Below are 16778 nucleotides of genomic sequence, written 5' to 3' on the forward strand. Positions count from 1 at the left end.
TAACATGGGTGGAAGGGCTTCCATGATCTCACTGACCCCTGCTTGATCTCTCCACACAATTGGCTGTTTCCCACCTTGGTGTCCTTACTTATGCTGTCCCCTCTGTTTGAAAGGCCCTCTCCCATCAGGTCTACCCCCCACCCTTTTCACCTCACTAACTTCCACTCTCCCATAAACACTCAGATCAGAAGCAATCCCCTCCAGGAGGCTTTTCCTGATACCCCCACCCCAATCTCAACCCTGGCTACATGAGGCACCTTCCTTTTGTTCTCCCATGAACTTATTTTTAAATTCTGCTGCTGCACTTTGTCCTATGTTAGGCTGTTTATGTCCATCTCATCAAATAGGCTCTACATTCCCTTTAAATAGGAACCATCTTAGACACCTCCATGACAAAATGAAGTAACCGCCATTGCCTTTTGTCCTTTGGCCCTCAAGAGGAACCCTCTTCAGCCCAGCAAGAGATAGCTCTGTGGCTTTCTATCCCTTTTTGATATTTCCATGTTTCTATTACTTGGGTCCTTGTATTGCCATGGAAACCAACAGTCCCAGAACACAGGCTTCTGGCAGTTGGACTTTTAGCCGCTGAGACTCAGAATCCGAAGGATTTTGAACATCCCCAGTTTATGTGGGCAGCCACCAGAGCAGAGAATGACAGAGTGTGCAACGTGTACATGCGTGCGTGTGTGTATGTATTCTCCTCCACCTGCCCCCAACTTACTTACTAGGGCATCACAGAAAAAATCTGGACAAAAAAGTGCCATCAGAGGGTGAGAGGGTGGACATCAAAATGATTATAACCTATCTGGAAAGCAATGTGGTATCAACTAGCTAGAGAATTTAATATATTTGTGATCTTTGATCTATTAAATCCACATACAGGAATAAAAAGGGAGACAAAAATTTATTGATAAGGGGCTTACTGTAGATTTATTTATTAAAACAATAACTACCATTAATAAGAAAGTGGTTAAGAATGACAGAATAGCCATATACATGTTTATTGCAGGTTATGCCATAAAATATAATAATCTCACTTTCAACTGATGTGACATTCACATCCATATATGTACTATGTGAATGTGTATACATGTATAAATATACACGTATAAATACATGCACATATTTTTAAAAAGGTTATAAGGAAACCCACCAAAATGTGTTAATAATGGTTATCATTATCTCTGAACAATGGGATCATAGGAATATTTATTTTCATCTTTAAAATTTTATATTTTTCAAATGTTATACAATGGCTATTTTTCTTTTATAATACAATTTCTTTTAACTGTAATAATATCGATGATTGAGGCATCAGGTGGAGATGCTTAGTAGGGATGGTTGTTATACAAAGAAATAGGTTTTTAAAGGGAGGTGGCTGCCTCTTTTGCCCTTCATTGGAGACTGCAAAATAGGATGAACTTTTATCAGAGTGGGATAGGTCAAAATCGAGAAAGGAATGGATGTTATTGTTTAAGCACCATGACTCCCCTCTTCTTTTCACCAATCCCTTTTATTTTTCCCTTCTTGTGAAGATTCCTGAGATGAGGGAGACCATTTGAGCCTCTGAACTCCATGGCAGACTCATTCTCCGGCAGCGACTGTGCTGACACTGAGGACTGCAGTTCCAAATCATACCTGAGCCTCTCTGTGGGCTATTACCCCTGTGAGGACACCTTCTCCTATGAGAACACAGTCTCCTGTGAAGACATGTCTTCCAAGTGTCCCTCAGTCCACTTAGTCCCTCCTATCCAAGGCACATGGCTGACTGACAGTATAGGGAGACTCCTGGGGAGACGAGACCAAATTCAGGACGACCCAGAACAGTTTTGCAAACTAAGCATCACCCTGGCCTGGGATATTGATATGGGCTCGAACCAATCAGACTCCATCACTAATTGGGATCCACATGGACACCATCAGTGGATAGGCCAGTACACCAAAGAGAAGACACAACTGACTCTTAGCAAACTGGATGGTCTTGTGCAAAAGCTTGAGAAATTTCTAGAAAATCAGAAAGATGAGGAAGACGATGAGTCTGTGTTCCCTGAATCCGCTCCGGAGGAAAACTGCCAGCTGTCCAGCAGCTCCCCTCCAGATATGGCTCAGGTCAGTCATCAAGAACATGATACTTGTCAAGATTTGCCCAAGTTCAACCGACCAGGAAATGAAGACGTCATCCAGTTCCCACAGATTCCTCCAAGGCTTCAGGAATATGAACTTGCTGAGGTGAGCACAGAGAGGCCTCACAGGCAAGCAGGGGACAAGCCTGGTGGAGGGGCCAGGGTGGGACGCATAGAGCACTGCTACCTGCAATGAAGCACGGCGGGACCCCTGGGTGTCTCACTGGGCCAGGGGTGAGAGGAGGAGAACAGCAAGGAAAGGGGTCAGGGTGGAGTTGAAGGGGAAACAGCAAGGAGCACTGAGGGAGAGAAGAGGATAAGTGAAGGCAAACACACACAAAAAGTGTGTGTGTGTGTGTGTGTGTGTGTGTGTGTGTGAGAGAGAGAGAGAGAGAGAGAGAGAGAGAGAGAGGATGAATACTGAAACTTTGCATTTATAGTTGGGTTATTTTTGGTAAAAGGACCTGAGTCCCATACATGGGTAAATGATCCCATGTTGTCCAGGCTACACTACACATATCTAACTCATCATTCATTTTCTTGGCAGACGATAAGCCAGGCACCTGGCAGCCAAAGGACAAGCACTACAGAGACCTCGTCAGTCTCATCAGATCCTCCAGAGGAGGAGGACGCGCATTCCAGCACACAAGCCCTCTCCTGTCTGAACATCAGGTGGGTCTTCCACTGGCTGAGGCTGCACGTCCTCTCCTCCTTTGGGGGAAGGCAGCTCTCTGAGAAGGCCACCCATCAGCTGACACACAAGAAAAGACTCTTTCCCAGAAGCAAAAGAATCCAACCTCAAGAATCCCTCGAATTAGGACCCCCTGTACCGCCAGAATTTGTAACTTTCTGATAGCCCCTGTTCTACAATCCCCGTGAGTTCATTTTTTTCCAATAAACAAAACACACAGTCTTGTTATCCACATCTTCCTCTTCCAGCTCACCATCCTGACTTGGGCTGAAAGGATATATGTTATCTCTGGGAATTTTCACACATAACAGGAAGGTGTTCTTTTTCTCTCCTCTCTCCCCTTTTTGTTGTATTTTACCCTATTTTGTCATCAACCCAAATACCCATTTTCAGAAGGCAGTAGCACAACCCATCACATTCCTTCCTTGGCAGTATGGTTTTGGTTGAACTTCCGGGGCTCAAGCAAGTGGCAGCGGGTACTGAGTCACTCAGGAAGTGTTTCAATTGGCCAAGTTTCAGCAGTTCTGATGTTCCTGGGGGGCCTGACTAGTTCTAGCATGTGTTGCCTTGGCTATAAAATAAGTGGCCCACTTCGGAGGAATGTGAGGATTGGGAATGCTACTTAACCACGCTAAGCTTAACTTTCCTCATTCATGAGATGAGAAAGATAATAATACACCTCATAGGGTTGCTGTCATGATTAATGAGATAATACAAGCACTTCATAAATATTACTATTGTTGCTGCTATAACACTACCCAGAAGCCTTGACCCAAGGGACATCCAAGAGTGAGAGTTTAAGAGTCAATTCTCATTGAAATGTTTCCCACATAGAAGCAATATTTACCAAAAGTTATGGGTTTTAGATCTTGACTCAACCAAGTCCTGTACCAGTCCATTCCCCAAGGCACCTTCTGAAATTCCTTTGTAATTGTTATTAAGCTTTATTCTAAATGTCAGCTTCTTTGAAGAAGGCTGTATGTGCTTGCCTTCTTGCCCTGAACTCTCCCTCTTATTAACTCACCTCCCAGCACCACCACCATCCTCCTCCTTCACCCACAGGTACTTAAGGGCTCTCCTTCTTCAGCTTTTGCTACCATCCTGTGTAACCTTCAGAGTTCATGCGGTAAAGCATATGATTCTTTAGTCTCAAATTCCTTCCCTCCCTCAATTCCAATACTCTCATCCCCTTCCTTCTTCTCTTCTGTGCTTCTTTCCACAACTATTTAGCACATAGGAGTGCCAGGTACTTTTCTGACTTACCAAAAATAAAACTGAATCTTTGGGGTCATGTGGCTTATTAGTTAAGAGATAAAGCCGTATAAACATATGACTATAAATGGGGAAGAATTGTCTTGTGAGGTATACGCTGGATACTAAAGAATAATCAATTCAACATGAAAAGGATGATTGTAAATGGTTTCATATACACGTCTCCTTGAGTTACAAATGTGGTTAAAGTGAAAGACTCGAAGCCACTGGATAAACTAGGGTGGAATGAAGGTGTACAACTTTGGCTGGTTACATGGAAGACAGTGGAGATGATACTGCCCAAGAAAAGACGGTACAATGAGGGGGAAGAGATCAAAAAAGAGGGACTTCTTAGCTGTATATGCTCACGGTCACATTCTGAGACTCTTCACAGCCAGACTCCTCACTTGACCTACCTTTCTGAGAACATCTCCCCATTCAACTAGCTCACTGCTCCTCCACCTTCACCCACTCTTTGACTCCACCAAGACTTTGAGTCTCATTATCACACCTGTTTCATGATGTTCCCTCACTTCCTTCCAGGCCCACCCTCTGCACTGCCTTCCCAAGAGGTGGCACATCCACCACATCTAGCAACACTCACAATGCCTTCCTCACTTCTTCTCCCAGGTCTTCTTTGAATCTATACAAATTCCCCAGCAGGACGCGTGCTCCTCTAAGGACCAATATGCAAAACACAGGGGTTACCCTCTCCATTCCCTGGAGAATCCCACCCCCACCACCTGCCCTCTCAGGTCTCCCCACTGCCTGGGAACTCATTCTTCGTTGTTGTTTTTTAATTTTTATTTTATTTTTTGTACTTTGCTTTTATTTCTTAAAAGTATATCTTTTATTATTATTAGTTTCTGGTGTACAAACAATGCAATAGTTATGCTTTTCACCCCTCACAAAGTGACAACCCTCCCCCCCCACTCACTGCCCCCACCCCCGATGTCATACATATCTATTACAATTCCATTGACTCCATTCCTGGGGAACTCATTCTTAAAGATTGCACTCTAGGGTTAATATGAGGCCAAGGCTGATCCTTCCAGGTAAAGATGACTATGCCCTTCCTTAAACTGTCCCCCGGTGCCCGCCCTGCCACCTTCACACCATGACTTGCACATTTCAGCTATCTTCACATGACTATTTTACCCACGCTAGACTCTGACCTCTTGAGGGCAAGCACCAAGTCTTAGTTCCTTTTTACAGTAAGATCCTAATACAATCTCTGGTACACAGTGGTCTCTGTCTCTGTATGCTTTTTATGTTTTTTTTTAATTAAGTTATTTTTTATTATGAAATACACATTTTTTAGAATTAGTTTCAGCTGTACAACACAGTGCAATAGTTATACTTTTTACCCCTCGAAGTGACAACCTCTCTCCCCCAATCCGCCACCCCATTTCCCAATATCATACATATCTATTACAAATCCCTTGACTCCACTCCCACACTATACTCCACGTCCCATGACTATGTATATATATATATATGTATATATATATATATATATATACACACACACACACACACACACACACATATTCAATTATAGTTGATATACAATATTATACAACATCAGCTTCAGGTGTACAGTGAAGTGATCAAGCTTCTTCCCCATCCATGATGCAAGACATGTGACCACCTGACACCCTACAAAATATTCACAACATTATCAATTACATTCCTCGAACTGTCCCCCATGTCCCCATGGCAACACTGCAGCTGCATACTTATGCTATCCAGCCCCCTCCCTCTCTCCCTCATCCCCACCCCCCCAACCAACAGCCCTCAACTGCACCCCCACGTAGACGACTGGATTAAGAAATTGTGGTACATTTATACAATGGAGTATTACTCCGCCATAAAGAAGAATGAAATCGTAACATCTGTATGCTTTTTTAAATGATTTGACTATATCCAATTTTTCTGAATTTTTTTCCTTATATAATTGTTTTTAAAAAACTTAAATACAACTGCTTGAAGTCAGAAGGGGGGGGGGACAGGAAGAAGACAAAATGGCAACCTGTGAAAGGTCAAGCGAGATGGTGACCTACAGACTGAGAAACCTAAGACCAGAGGAATGTAGCAGCTAATTTGAAATTTTGATTGAACAAATATACATGGAGCCTTAATGGTGCTTTAGACTAGACATTAAGAGATGCCTAAAACAGTGGATTGCCATGGGCTACCGTGTGTGGCCAGCAGCCAGCGTGAGCGGCCAGCAGCCGCAGTGAGCGGCCGTCCAGAAGCCGGCGACTGATCTGCCTCGCCAGAGAAGAGCGCAATGATGGTGCCAACTTGGGCCAGTGAAGCAACGTCCTCCACAACTAGACTGAAGAACAAAAAAACGACAGCAACTTGTCTGTTCCCCTTTCCCCAATTCCCCAGCACTGTTCGCATCCCCCCAATTCCCCAATAAAAAAAAAATCTTTAAAAAAAAAAAGAGATGCCTAAAAAAAAAATGACATCTCCTACTAACATGTCATTTGCAACCAGAGTTTTACTGTTATTTTAATTCTTTGTCTAGTAATTATGTCAAGCGCAAAGAAAATCTCAACTAAAATGAACTATTTTAAAAGACCGCCCACAGTAAATAACAAGCTTTGTTCATTAGTAAGATTTCTGACATACTTATGTTTATTTTTCAGTGCTGTATAAACCTGCTTGACAGGTATGAACCTACCTCTAAGATTCAAGCAATGTACTTTACAAACCTTACAATAAATATTCTTTGTAAAGAACTAGCATTCTAAATATAAATATCCCTTGGAGTTGTCATGCTACATTTCAGAAAGCAAGTCAAATGTTTAAAAACAGGTAATCTGCGTATTTCAGTACTTCCTCATTCGTTATGGTGTCAAACATACTGTAATATGCATGCCAACGACGACTAGGTTCTCTTTGTGTCACATACATGGGACTGGGGCTGGGGGAGGCCCACTAACACATCAAAAGGACTGAGAACGGGGGGGGGGGGGGGGGGGGGTAGAAGTGGGTAAAGGGGTCAAATATATGGTAATGGAAGGAGAACTGACTCTGGTGGTGAACACATATTGCATTATATAGGTGATATATGTAGATGATGAATAGCACACTTGAAACTTACGTAGTTTTGTTGACTACTGCCACCCCCAATAAATTTTAATAATAATAATTTTAAAAAAGGACTGAGAGCAAACTGGTGGTGGTCATAGATACTAGCTCTGCTGTAACCTCAAGCCTCTTGTAGAAGTATTGTACTCACCAGGCACGTGCTAATCTAATTAACCAGTAAGTTTGGGGATCCACTGTCTCAAGAATCAAAACTAACATCTTCAAGTGAACTGCTCAACGTTGAAAACCATAAAGCTCAGCTTCTCGATCAGGGAGGTATTGCCTTAAATAGTCATCTTCTAAAATCTATAACAACGCCGTAATATAAGCCAGAAATACAGTATAAAAACGTATCAAGTAAATGTAGGGAATATTCAGTTCTCTCCAAACACAGACTGGAATAGTCTAACGTAAATTTTAGAGACGACCCCATGCCACGCCTATTTCTTACTCAGCAGGATCCCAAAGAGAAAACAGTGTATTAATGTACCATGCCAACAAAAGAGGCAAATCATTTTTCCAGACTTAAAGGATACAATGTGAAAATGTATGGATCCAGAGGGTGCACAGGTCCAGGTCTACCTGTCACAAAATAGTGTCCAAAATCCTCTTACAAACAATGCAAAGGAGGGGCCGGCTGAGTGGCTCAGTTGGTTAAGAGCTCGCTCAAGAGTTTGAGCTCTGAGCAACAGCGGTTCGAGTCCCGGCCCGAGCTGAGCAGCAGCTGAGCTGCCAACAAACAGGTGGCAGGATGGCTCGGCTTAAAAAACAAAAACAAAACAAAACAAAAAAAAAACAATGCAAAGGAAAATTAAGCAAATTATAAATGAAGACTGCCTGGCAAGGTCCTTATTCCAATATGTAAGAACTGTTTTGTTTAGGTAGGATGAATAGCTAAGTGCTTCAAAAATAAACATCTTTTTGGGGGCCAGTCGGGTGGCTCAGTTGGTTAGAACACAAGCTCTGAGCAACAGGGTTGCCAGTTCGATTCCCACATGGGCCAGTGAGCTGCGCCCGAGCTGAGCTGCCAACGGACGGCCGCATGGCTCAGCTGGTGAGAGCACGTGCTCTTAACAACCAGGCTGCTAGTTTGATTCCCACATGGGATGGTGGACTGTGCCCAACACCCCCTCCCACTCCCAGCAACTAGACTGAAAGCAGAGACTGGACTTGGAGCTGAGCTTGCGCCCTCCACAACTAAGATTGAAGGACAACAACTTGACTTGGAGCTGATGGGTCCTGGAAAAACACAATGTTCCCCTTCCCCAATTCCTTAACACTGTTCCCCTCCCCAACTCCCCAATAAAATCTTAAAAAATAAATAAATAAATAAACATCTTTTCATTATGAATGGCAAGTGAGAGAAGTTATTTTGCATGCAGGATACTCTCTAAATTCAAGATGAATGGGTGGGTTTTTTATTGCCCTGCCTGAAGTCAACCTTTTTCCTGCTGCTCCCTAATACCCCAACAAAAAGAACACACTGCTTTCAAAAGTGAAATAAGATATTCATCAGATAACGCGGAGTCACTTAGTGAGCCAGTCAGAAGCAAGGTAGGTATAAAAAAGCCTTAGGATAAATTTCCAAAAGGTTTATACACCTAGATGAAGAAATCCCCCTACTAAACAATTTCTGTTTACTATCCCACCTTTCAAAAGAATTCCATGCTTTTGAAGCCCATTCGGTATCAATCTAACATGCCTTACAAAGAACTACTTCTGTGTCATTTGCAAATGGAAGGGCAAACATCAAATATCTTTTCAGATTGTGGCAGTTGAGGGAAAATTCATCTCGTTATTATTGAATTCTCTTGGTGTAGAAGGAAGTAAGAATGGCAATTTGTTTTTCCTCATCTACATCAGTAAACATTATTTTAAGTGCAAAATTCCCAAAACTGTCTCAGAACTTGACTATATATCCACTCACAAGGTAAAAGAAAACACTTCACCCATTTTAAATATTAACATATGTTTGGATAGTTGTTTTTTACTTTCACCTTCATCTACTCCTCTGCCATCTGTCATTGGGGCCTAGATTTGTTTTTCCCCAAACAGAGATGGGGATAAAAAGGAGAATTTTTCTCCAATAAAGTGACTTAAAAAATTCAGTGAGCACTATATTGCAACAGCCAGCATAATAGCTGATTCACATTAGGAATAAAAATGAATGTTAAAACCATTGGGTGAATAACTGACTGATGGAGAACAAGATATGCATACAGTCTCCAAGAATCGCCCCACAGATTACTTCTCAGTTACCGAAGAGATCAGGTACCTTTACAATGGAGAGGTCCAGTGAGCACCAACTTAAGTGATAAATATAGCCTAACCACCGTCATATGTACCTTCTGAAGGGAAGCAGTATATTCTAGCTAGCAATGTTTAACCTGAATCTAATCATTAGGAAACCAAGTCAGATGAATACTCCCAGAAAGAATGGTCTTAGACTTTTCAAACATGTTAACTTCATAAACTACAAAAAAAAAAGGCAGAGAGATAAGACAGTTCATAAAAGAAACTAAAGAGACATGACAACCAATAACTATTTATAATCCTTGACTGAATCCTTGATCAAATTTACAAAGCTATAATAAAAGATTTTTTAACAGTTGGAAAGATCTGGCTATGGATTATACGTGAGCTATTTTCAAATGGTACTGGAAAAAAATATAAAATAGATAGAAAATGAGACAGCAAAGACGAGAACAATATTAAGAAACACTCCGGTAAGCAAGAAATTCAGAACTCTACCATTAAAATAAAGTATATTTGCTGTAACTTGTGATAGAACTATCTTAAAGATGTACATATTTAAAACATGAAAATTTTTACTCTAAACAAAACTTGAATACTATTTTGATTCCTCAAACGACATAACCTGGGCAATTCTTAATCCGCATTCATTCATTCATCCTGGCACCAGCCTTTCGATTCACCACCGGCTGCAAGAAATTTTCAGTCTCATAGGTTACCAAGTATTCACCCCTTAAGTCCCTCTAACTGTAAAAAGACAAGTTGGTCCAGTTGAAAGCAGATTATTATCTAGACATTTTTCAAAAGCATTTCAGATTTCAGGAATTTATTTAGCTTCTGGTGAAATTTAAAAGAATAATTTTTGCCCAGTGGAGAGAGAAACTAGGCTCTCTGTCCTCAAATTATCGTAAGTTTCAAGGCCTGGCTGTCTCATGTTTACCTTCAAAACAATTTCTCATTTTCTCTGTTTCTCACAAATCAGGAACAGCTTGCTACTTATAATACTAATTCCTGCAAGTTGTTTTGACATTTCTTTTTGAGTGATGCTAGATCGTTCTGCCTCTTGCACCCTAAGAAGCAGCATCAGTATGGTCACCACGCATTGCACTGAACATACTGGAAGACGGTGATACCACAGTCTTTATTAACCTTTTTTGGTACAGACTTCTTACCTGATTAAAGCTATAGATTTTTTCTTAAACCAATGTACACATTCATACTCGTATACAGTAAACACTTTGCAACCAATTCATAAAATTCAGAGTCTCCCTGAATCCTCTCTTCAATCCTAGGTTCAAAATCCAAGTTCTTGAAGACGACTTCCTGGTTTCAAATCCAAGGTCCACTGATTTGCTCTGGATCCTGGGGAAGTTACTTAACCTCACTGGGCTTTCCATTTTATCTATAAAATGTTATACTAATAGTACTAATCTCAAAGTGTTGTGGTGAGGATTTAGTAAAAGTGCTTGGCACATTGGTGAGCACTTACAAATTTTAGCTGCTGCTAGTGGCTGATCATGTACTTCCTTGTTCTAAAAATCTGCCATGGCTCCCAGTGACTACAGAATTAAGTCCAAGCAACCTGCCATCAAATCTCTCTATAATAGGATCCTGATGTACTTGTCCCGTCTTATTTTGCAGTGCTCCCCACTGGACCCTCACCCTCTTTGCAGTACTTGTCCCTGTTGTTGCTTCCTATACTTTCCTGCCTCAGTGCCTTTGCTTATACTGTTCCCTCTCCTTGGAACTGCCCTAACCATGTTACTCCTTCAGTTTGCCCTGCTACCTACCTACTCCCAAAAGACCCTTCAAGTCTCAGGTCAAATTCAAGCACTTGTATAGAACTGAGCAGGCTGGAAATCATCTCACCTTCCTTTGTGCTACCATAGCTCTAACTGCAGTAAGTACATATTTTATCCTGTTTTATAGAAATGTGCTTCCATGTCTTTCTCTCCTACTAGACAAAAGCTCCTGTGTCCTGCTTATCTTTTAGGCTCCAAAGCCCCTGGCACAGAAGCTCCATGATAAATATTTGGTGAAATAAATGGTTAACCTGCAGGAAATAATTAAATAGATAATATCTGAAACTGAATTTCCTCTCATATAAAATTTAACTAGCTTCTGCTTTAATTAAGTCTAGTCCCTGGATGTTTATATTGTGGGCCAGGGAGCGTGGCACCGCGTAGATGTTCCCTGGATGGAAAAGCTGAGTTTTATACAACAGACTAAGCTAATTAACAAAAGAACAGCCACATCTTTCTACTTGTCTATACTCAGAAACTGAGAGTCTATTCTCTTTATTTAAAAGAATTTTTAAAAGCCTTCACATTTCTACATCGTCCAGATAATGTTTAGATTCATTCACTGATTCATAGACATATACTGAACATTAACACACTAGAGGCTGTGCCCAAAGATGAGAAATAACAGGCCCTCCCCTTGAAGGGCTCATACTTGTGGGGGACATGGGCATCTCACCAGAAACAACACAGAGACTGTAATTTGAACTAGAGCTGAAAGGAAGACCTGGGGGAGGGAGCAGGCTGGCAGAGGGAACAGCCTATGCTAAGGGAACAGCCTATGCCAAGGCCAGAAGTCCTACAGGCCATGCTTGGAAAACAATGAGAAGTCCAGTTTAGCTTAAGCAGAGAGTGTACTTCAGTCTGAAGCAGAAGGAGGCAGAGGGATCGCTCAGGAGTTTTGAATTCTATCTTATGGGAAGAATGGAGTTTTTGAGGCAAGAGACCGAGATGATCCAATCTGTGTTCTAGAGAGATGCTTTCAATAACAGCAATGTGGGAGTGGTCCTGAAGTAGAGAGAAGTTGGTAGCAGAAATATCAGAGAAAAAAAAAGAAACTTCCAACCTGGCTCCCAGGCAAGATGGAAGAGAGAGTCAAATGCAGTTCTAGCCCTTAAGTAGTTTTCTCAATATGGTTGGTGATACCCCTGTTCCATTCTCAGGCCCAGCTCTGATGCCCTCCAAGGCTGCACCAGTTCCATTACTGTTTTGGACAATGAGTAAGCATTTACATGAGTTAGTTTAGTGAATACGGTGGACAGGAAATGACCTAAGCTGAAAAGGTGCATCAGGCTTCGAAGGTGCCCTGAAACGGACAGAAGGGCATCGACGAAGAGATTTCTCCTTCCTCTTTCCTTCCTTCATTTATTTAGTGTTCATTTACTCACTGAGATCCCACTATGTGCTGGCCATTATAATCCTTCGTGCCAAGGCCATGGGGATACACAAGATATTGTTCCTATTCTCTAGATGTTCTAATCCTGGCAAGAGTGTTAACTGTCATGTGTTCGCAACAGAGATTTCCAATTGGACGAATTCTCCTTGACAATATCCATCTTACATGAGGCTGTGTAAAAATGTGGTAACTAATTTTTACCTTAAATGATTAGTTTGCTACATGCACTATAGAGCTGGGCTGAGGGGGTTCCTGCTACAATGATTGGGATTACTTTGCATACATTATACAATAGGTATTTGTGAGCCTGCTCACTCACTAAAATTTATTCATCACCCTAAAATCAATACTAGAGGTGCTTTCACGGTCATTCATGGACATGCACAGAGTAGCAAAAAAAATTGAGTTGCTTGTGAGGACGGTCCCAGCAGAGGCCCAACAAGGTGATGCTGTGCCTTCTAGTTTCAGCTCAGCTCTCATGCTATATGAGTATATTGCTTTCTATTCCAGGCCACATTTGTGTGCTTTTTGTTGTTGATTTCAGTGTTTAAAATGGCCCCCAAGCCTATGGCTGAAGTGCTGTCTGGTGTTCCTAAGTGCAAGGAGGCCGTGATGAGCCTTGCAGAGAAAATGCCTGTGTTAGGTAAGCCTTGATCAGGCATGAGTTACATTGCTGTGATCCTGAGTTCAATGTTAATGAATCGACAATATTAAATAAGGTGCCTTTCAACAGAAACAAGGTTATGTATTCAGCGGAGACAATGTTGTGACAGGGGTTCCCAGGAACCTAAACCTGTATCCTCCAGGAGCAATGGTTCAATATTCACTAATTCAGCATTCACCGAGACTTTAGAGGATATAACTACGACAAAATAACAAGAATCAACTATTGGGTCGTCGGGAAAGTCGTGACGTATTTTTCTATGTTTCTCAATGCAAAAAGGCATCATGACTTTCCCAATGACCCAATATATTATATCAGTTAAAGAGTGCAAAGACTAAGCCGTAACACACTGATTTTTTTTCAGCTCTACCTTCTGAGGATTGATTCAAGGAGGGCCACAAAGTGAGGAAGCGGAAATCACTTTCTGGATCCTGCGGCTGCTTCAGTAGAATTAGCCAGTGTTTTCTGTCCCTCTGGAATCACTCAGATACAGTTTCACCAAGAAGTGCTTGATGACCTGCTGCCTAACAAGGGGAAGAAAGAGAAAAGGTCAGCAGGTCAAGGGGTGCTGTGAGTCAATGCAAATGGGTGTTTTGGGCTGTTGCTGCTGTCTCCTGGGACAGGCCTTTTGCCAGAAGCTCTGCTGCTCCTTGGGGGCCACTTATTTCCTGCCTGATACTTGGTTTTTAACGAGCCCACCAACACAGGAAGCCCAATCTGGGTGCAAGGCCTCTGCAAGATGTGCTATGTGCCAGGCTTCAGGCAAGACCAATGTAGACCCCAAAGTCAAAAAGCCAACTTTCTAAGCAAATGATCCACTCCTTAATTTCTAAAAATGTATAAACAACAAGACCATTTAAATCCCACCAGATCACATCCTAAACTTCTGAGGATCTCAGGACACAAGTTTCCCTTTGTAAAAGCTAACTTTCTCAAGGAGGAAGCACCTCCCAACATCAGTGTATGAGCGCTAGAAGCCGGCTCCCATGCTCCAGGAATTCCACACACTAGAACCAGCAGCATTAATGGCGAGTTCCATCCAGTGTCTTCTTGACTCCCTCCCTAGATTCAGATGGTGCTTATTTGTTGAACAAAACGGGCATCCAATTACAAATCCATTGAAAAGCTTCCAAGCAAGATGAGAGGCCAAAGCAAGAAGGAGCATTTAATCAGAAATCAAGGGCAAGAAAAGCGGGATCCAAAATAAATATAGTGCAAAACGCCCAGAATAGCCCAGAAAGACAGCTGATGACCTTTTCTTCTAAAATCTCTTAATATCACAGTATCACATGGCCTATGTATCTAAAGCCAAGCACATAACTACTACCACGAAGGTAAAGGAATAAATTAAAAACAAACATACAAACAAGAAAAGCGAATGATACAATAACAACTTGTATTTTGAAATGCAAACTGAAACACGGAAGACATACAATTATTGTACTATACTTCGGAGTCAGTCATTGGCGAAGGGTGACACCTCAGTTCAAGGTAATGGTCACAGGAAGCTGTCAAGGCTAGTTCAAGCTCTGAAAGCTACCATAAATCCTCAAGAGATAACATATATTATTTTTTTTGCTTAAAGACTAAATGAATCCTGCTACAAGGGCTGTAAATTGCCACACCTCTAATTTAAGTTTCCTCTTGGTTGAAACAGCCCTGGGGTCCCAACCTCATTTCTTTGATTATGATATACAAAGCCTTGAGCTACTGCTAAATCATGGATCTAAGAACTATTGAAATCCCTTCTCCCAGTTCTTCACTACTGAAGAAATGGTGACCCTTGGCTAATTGAAATTCTGTTTCCAGAACCTCGGTTTCCCCCAACATATCATAATATTAAACCACAGATCCACTAAGGGAGACTCTCTTGAACCCTCTTCCTCATTCTTAAAAAACTGCTGAGATTACGTAACTAAAAGCTAACAGAGATGCTAAAGCCTAACTAAAGGTATAAACACATGGCAACTTGAGAGAAAAACACACCACCTGTACAGTTATAGAGCTAGCGTGCGTGCTACACACACACACACACACACACACACACACACACACACACACACCATGTTTTGATTATTTATTTGCTAAATGTGTAAACATTTCTTTTCTCTCTCTGTTACACACTTGCATGTCTGTATTAAGAAGGGGAAAAAAATTAAAGTCACTGACTGCCCATTTCCTAACAGGTGCGGAGGAAACAAAGCAACCAAGAATAAAGACGTCTGTGGCTTTGGCGAGAGGAGCAAGTTGCTTCAGCAGCCCTCATATTCCACCCACACCCTCACACACAAAAGAAGCGCCAGCTCTCGCTCTCGAAGGAATGGCTCTAAAAGCCCAACGACATCTCCATTTGATTGTAAAGATGATCCCAGGTTATCTGGTAGGAGAGGGAAGGATTACGAGAGGGGGAAAAAAATGCAAAGGAAAATCTTATGTAAGGTTCATGATGAAAAAAAAATTCATTTATGTATCGTCTCAAGTTATAATGAACCAATGAAGCAGAAGACAAACCACCTATGGGACACACGATTCCAAGTAAGATGGCCATCCCCAAGGAGTCTTTTCAGAATTTTTAGCACGAATTGCCTGGAATACAGAACGCTTGGTCCACAAAAAGGCAGCCAAGAGTAAAACACTTCAATATCCAAAGGAAACTTCAAGTAATAAAAGCTGCAAGAAGGGTGTGGAGAAAAGGGCGCACGAGGACAGAGCTGTGGTGGATGCTGTTACTTGGGGATGACATTACCCAGGAGCTATGAACTGCCAGCTTAGAAACCACCACATGTCCAGGCGGAGTGATATGTAGGCACACCTGAGTAATGCCCTGCACAATCCCACGGCCTCATGACGAGAAAGCAGTAAGGAAACCAGATAAGAGGCCCCACCTCTTTCTTGTGCCCGCGTCCCTTCAGCTTCAAAGGTATATGGGCAGGCAGCTTGCACAACCGTCATCCGTGATCTCAAGAACCAAGAGCACACTGGAGAAATTTGGGTGTTGCCTTTACTCAGACTCAAATGATATTTTTTCTATTTGCGAATTACCAGAACATCTAAATGACTGGAAGTACAAATATTCCAAAGTTTGTAGTTTACTTTAATTCTTTCCTATATGTCTTCCTGCATCAGCTTCAGGCAGATAGCCTGAAGTATAAGAGGCTAAAGGTTAGAACTTAAAAGTTAATTTTTAAGTGATAACACTATTTAATATTTACTCCTGTTAATTCTACGTAATCCAATACTTAATTTCAACGGTTGTTTTTAAATATTGCATTGTAACAAATATCTCTTCAACATCTAGAATGATAAAACAAACTCAAATTTTATTTGGGACACTCCCAACTTGTCCCAATTGACTGCAATGTGGGAACTGAGAATTTCAGTAGAGACATGAGATAAGGCCAAACACAGCTTTCATAATCCAGCTGTCATATATTTATACGCAATGTCTTGTATATTTATCTATGTAGTTTATATAACATACACACCCTTTAATGAATAG

General features: G+C 41.6%; 2 protein-coding genes across 17 annotated transcripts in view; one reads left to right on the forward strand and one right to left on the reverse strand.

The window, feature by feature from the left end:
- Positions 1-16778, reverse strand: part of PPFIBP1 (PPFIB scaffold protein 1) — a 175915-nt gene that overhangs the window by 93794 nt on the left and 65343 nt on the right. The window contains exon 4 of one of the 16 annotated variants that reach the window (XM_019668041.1): positions 13650-13803. The exons of the other annotated variants lie outside the window; for them this stretch is intronic. The gene's annotated coding sequence lies outside the window, so the exon portion shown is untranslated. The remainder of the gene's footprint in view (positions 1-13649; positions 13804-16778) is intronic. 16 annotated transcript variants of the gene reach the window in all.
- CUNH12orf71 (chromosome unknown C12orf71 homolog) lies at positions 1576-3656 on the forward strand. The gene is made up of 2 exons (XM_019668019.1): positions 1576-2109; positions 2671-3656. Exons 1-2 carry the CDS (start codon positions 1576-1578, stop codon positions 2974-2976), a joined length of 840 nt encoding a protein of 279 aa, XP_019523564.1. The 3' UTR covers positions 2977-3656.

This window comes from Hipposideros armiger, unplaced genomic scaffold, assembly GCF_001890085.2.
Source record: "Hipposideros armiger isolate ML-2016 unplaced genomic scaffold, ASM189008v1 scaffold_513, whole genome shotgun sequence".
Lineage (NCBI taxonomy): Eukaryota > Metazoa > Chordata > Mammalia > Chiroptera > Hipposideridae > Hipposideros > Hipposideros armiger.

What these genes read in the sequence shown, in the direction of transcription:
- CUNH12orf71 (XM_019668019.1), top strand. Translation starts at nt 1,576, where the DNA reads ATGGCAGACTCATTCTCCGGCAGCGACTGTGCTGACACTGAGGACTGC. An exon ending in CCCCTCCAGATATGGCTCAG is followed by an intron (nt 2,110 to 2,670) that starts GTCAGTCATCAA and finishes TTTTCTTGGCAG; the next exon opens with ACGATAAGCCAGGCACCTGG.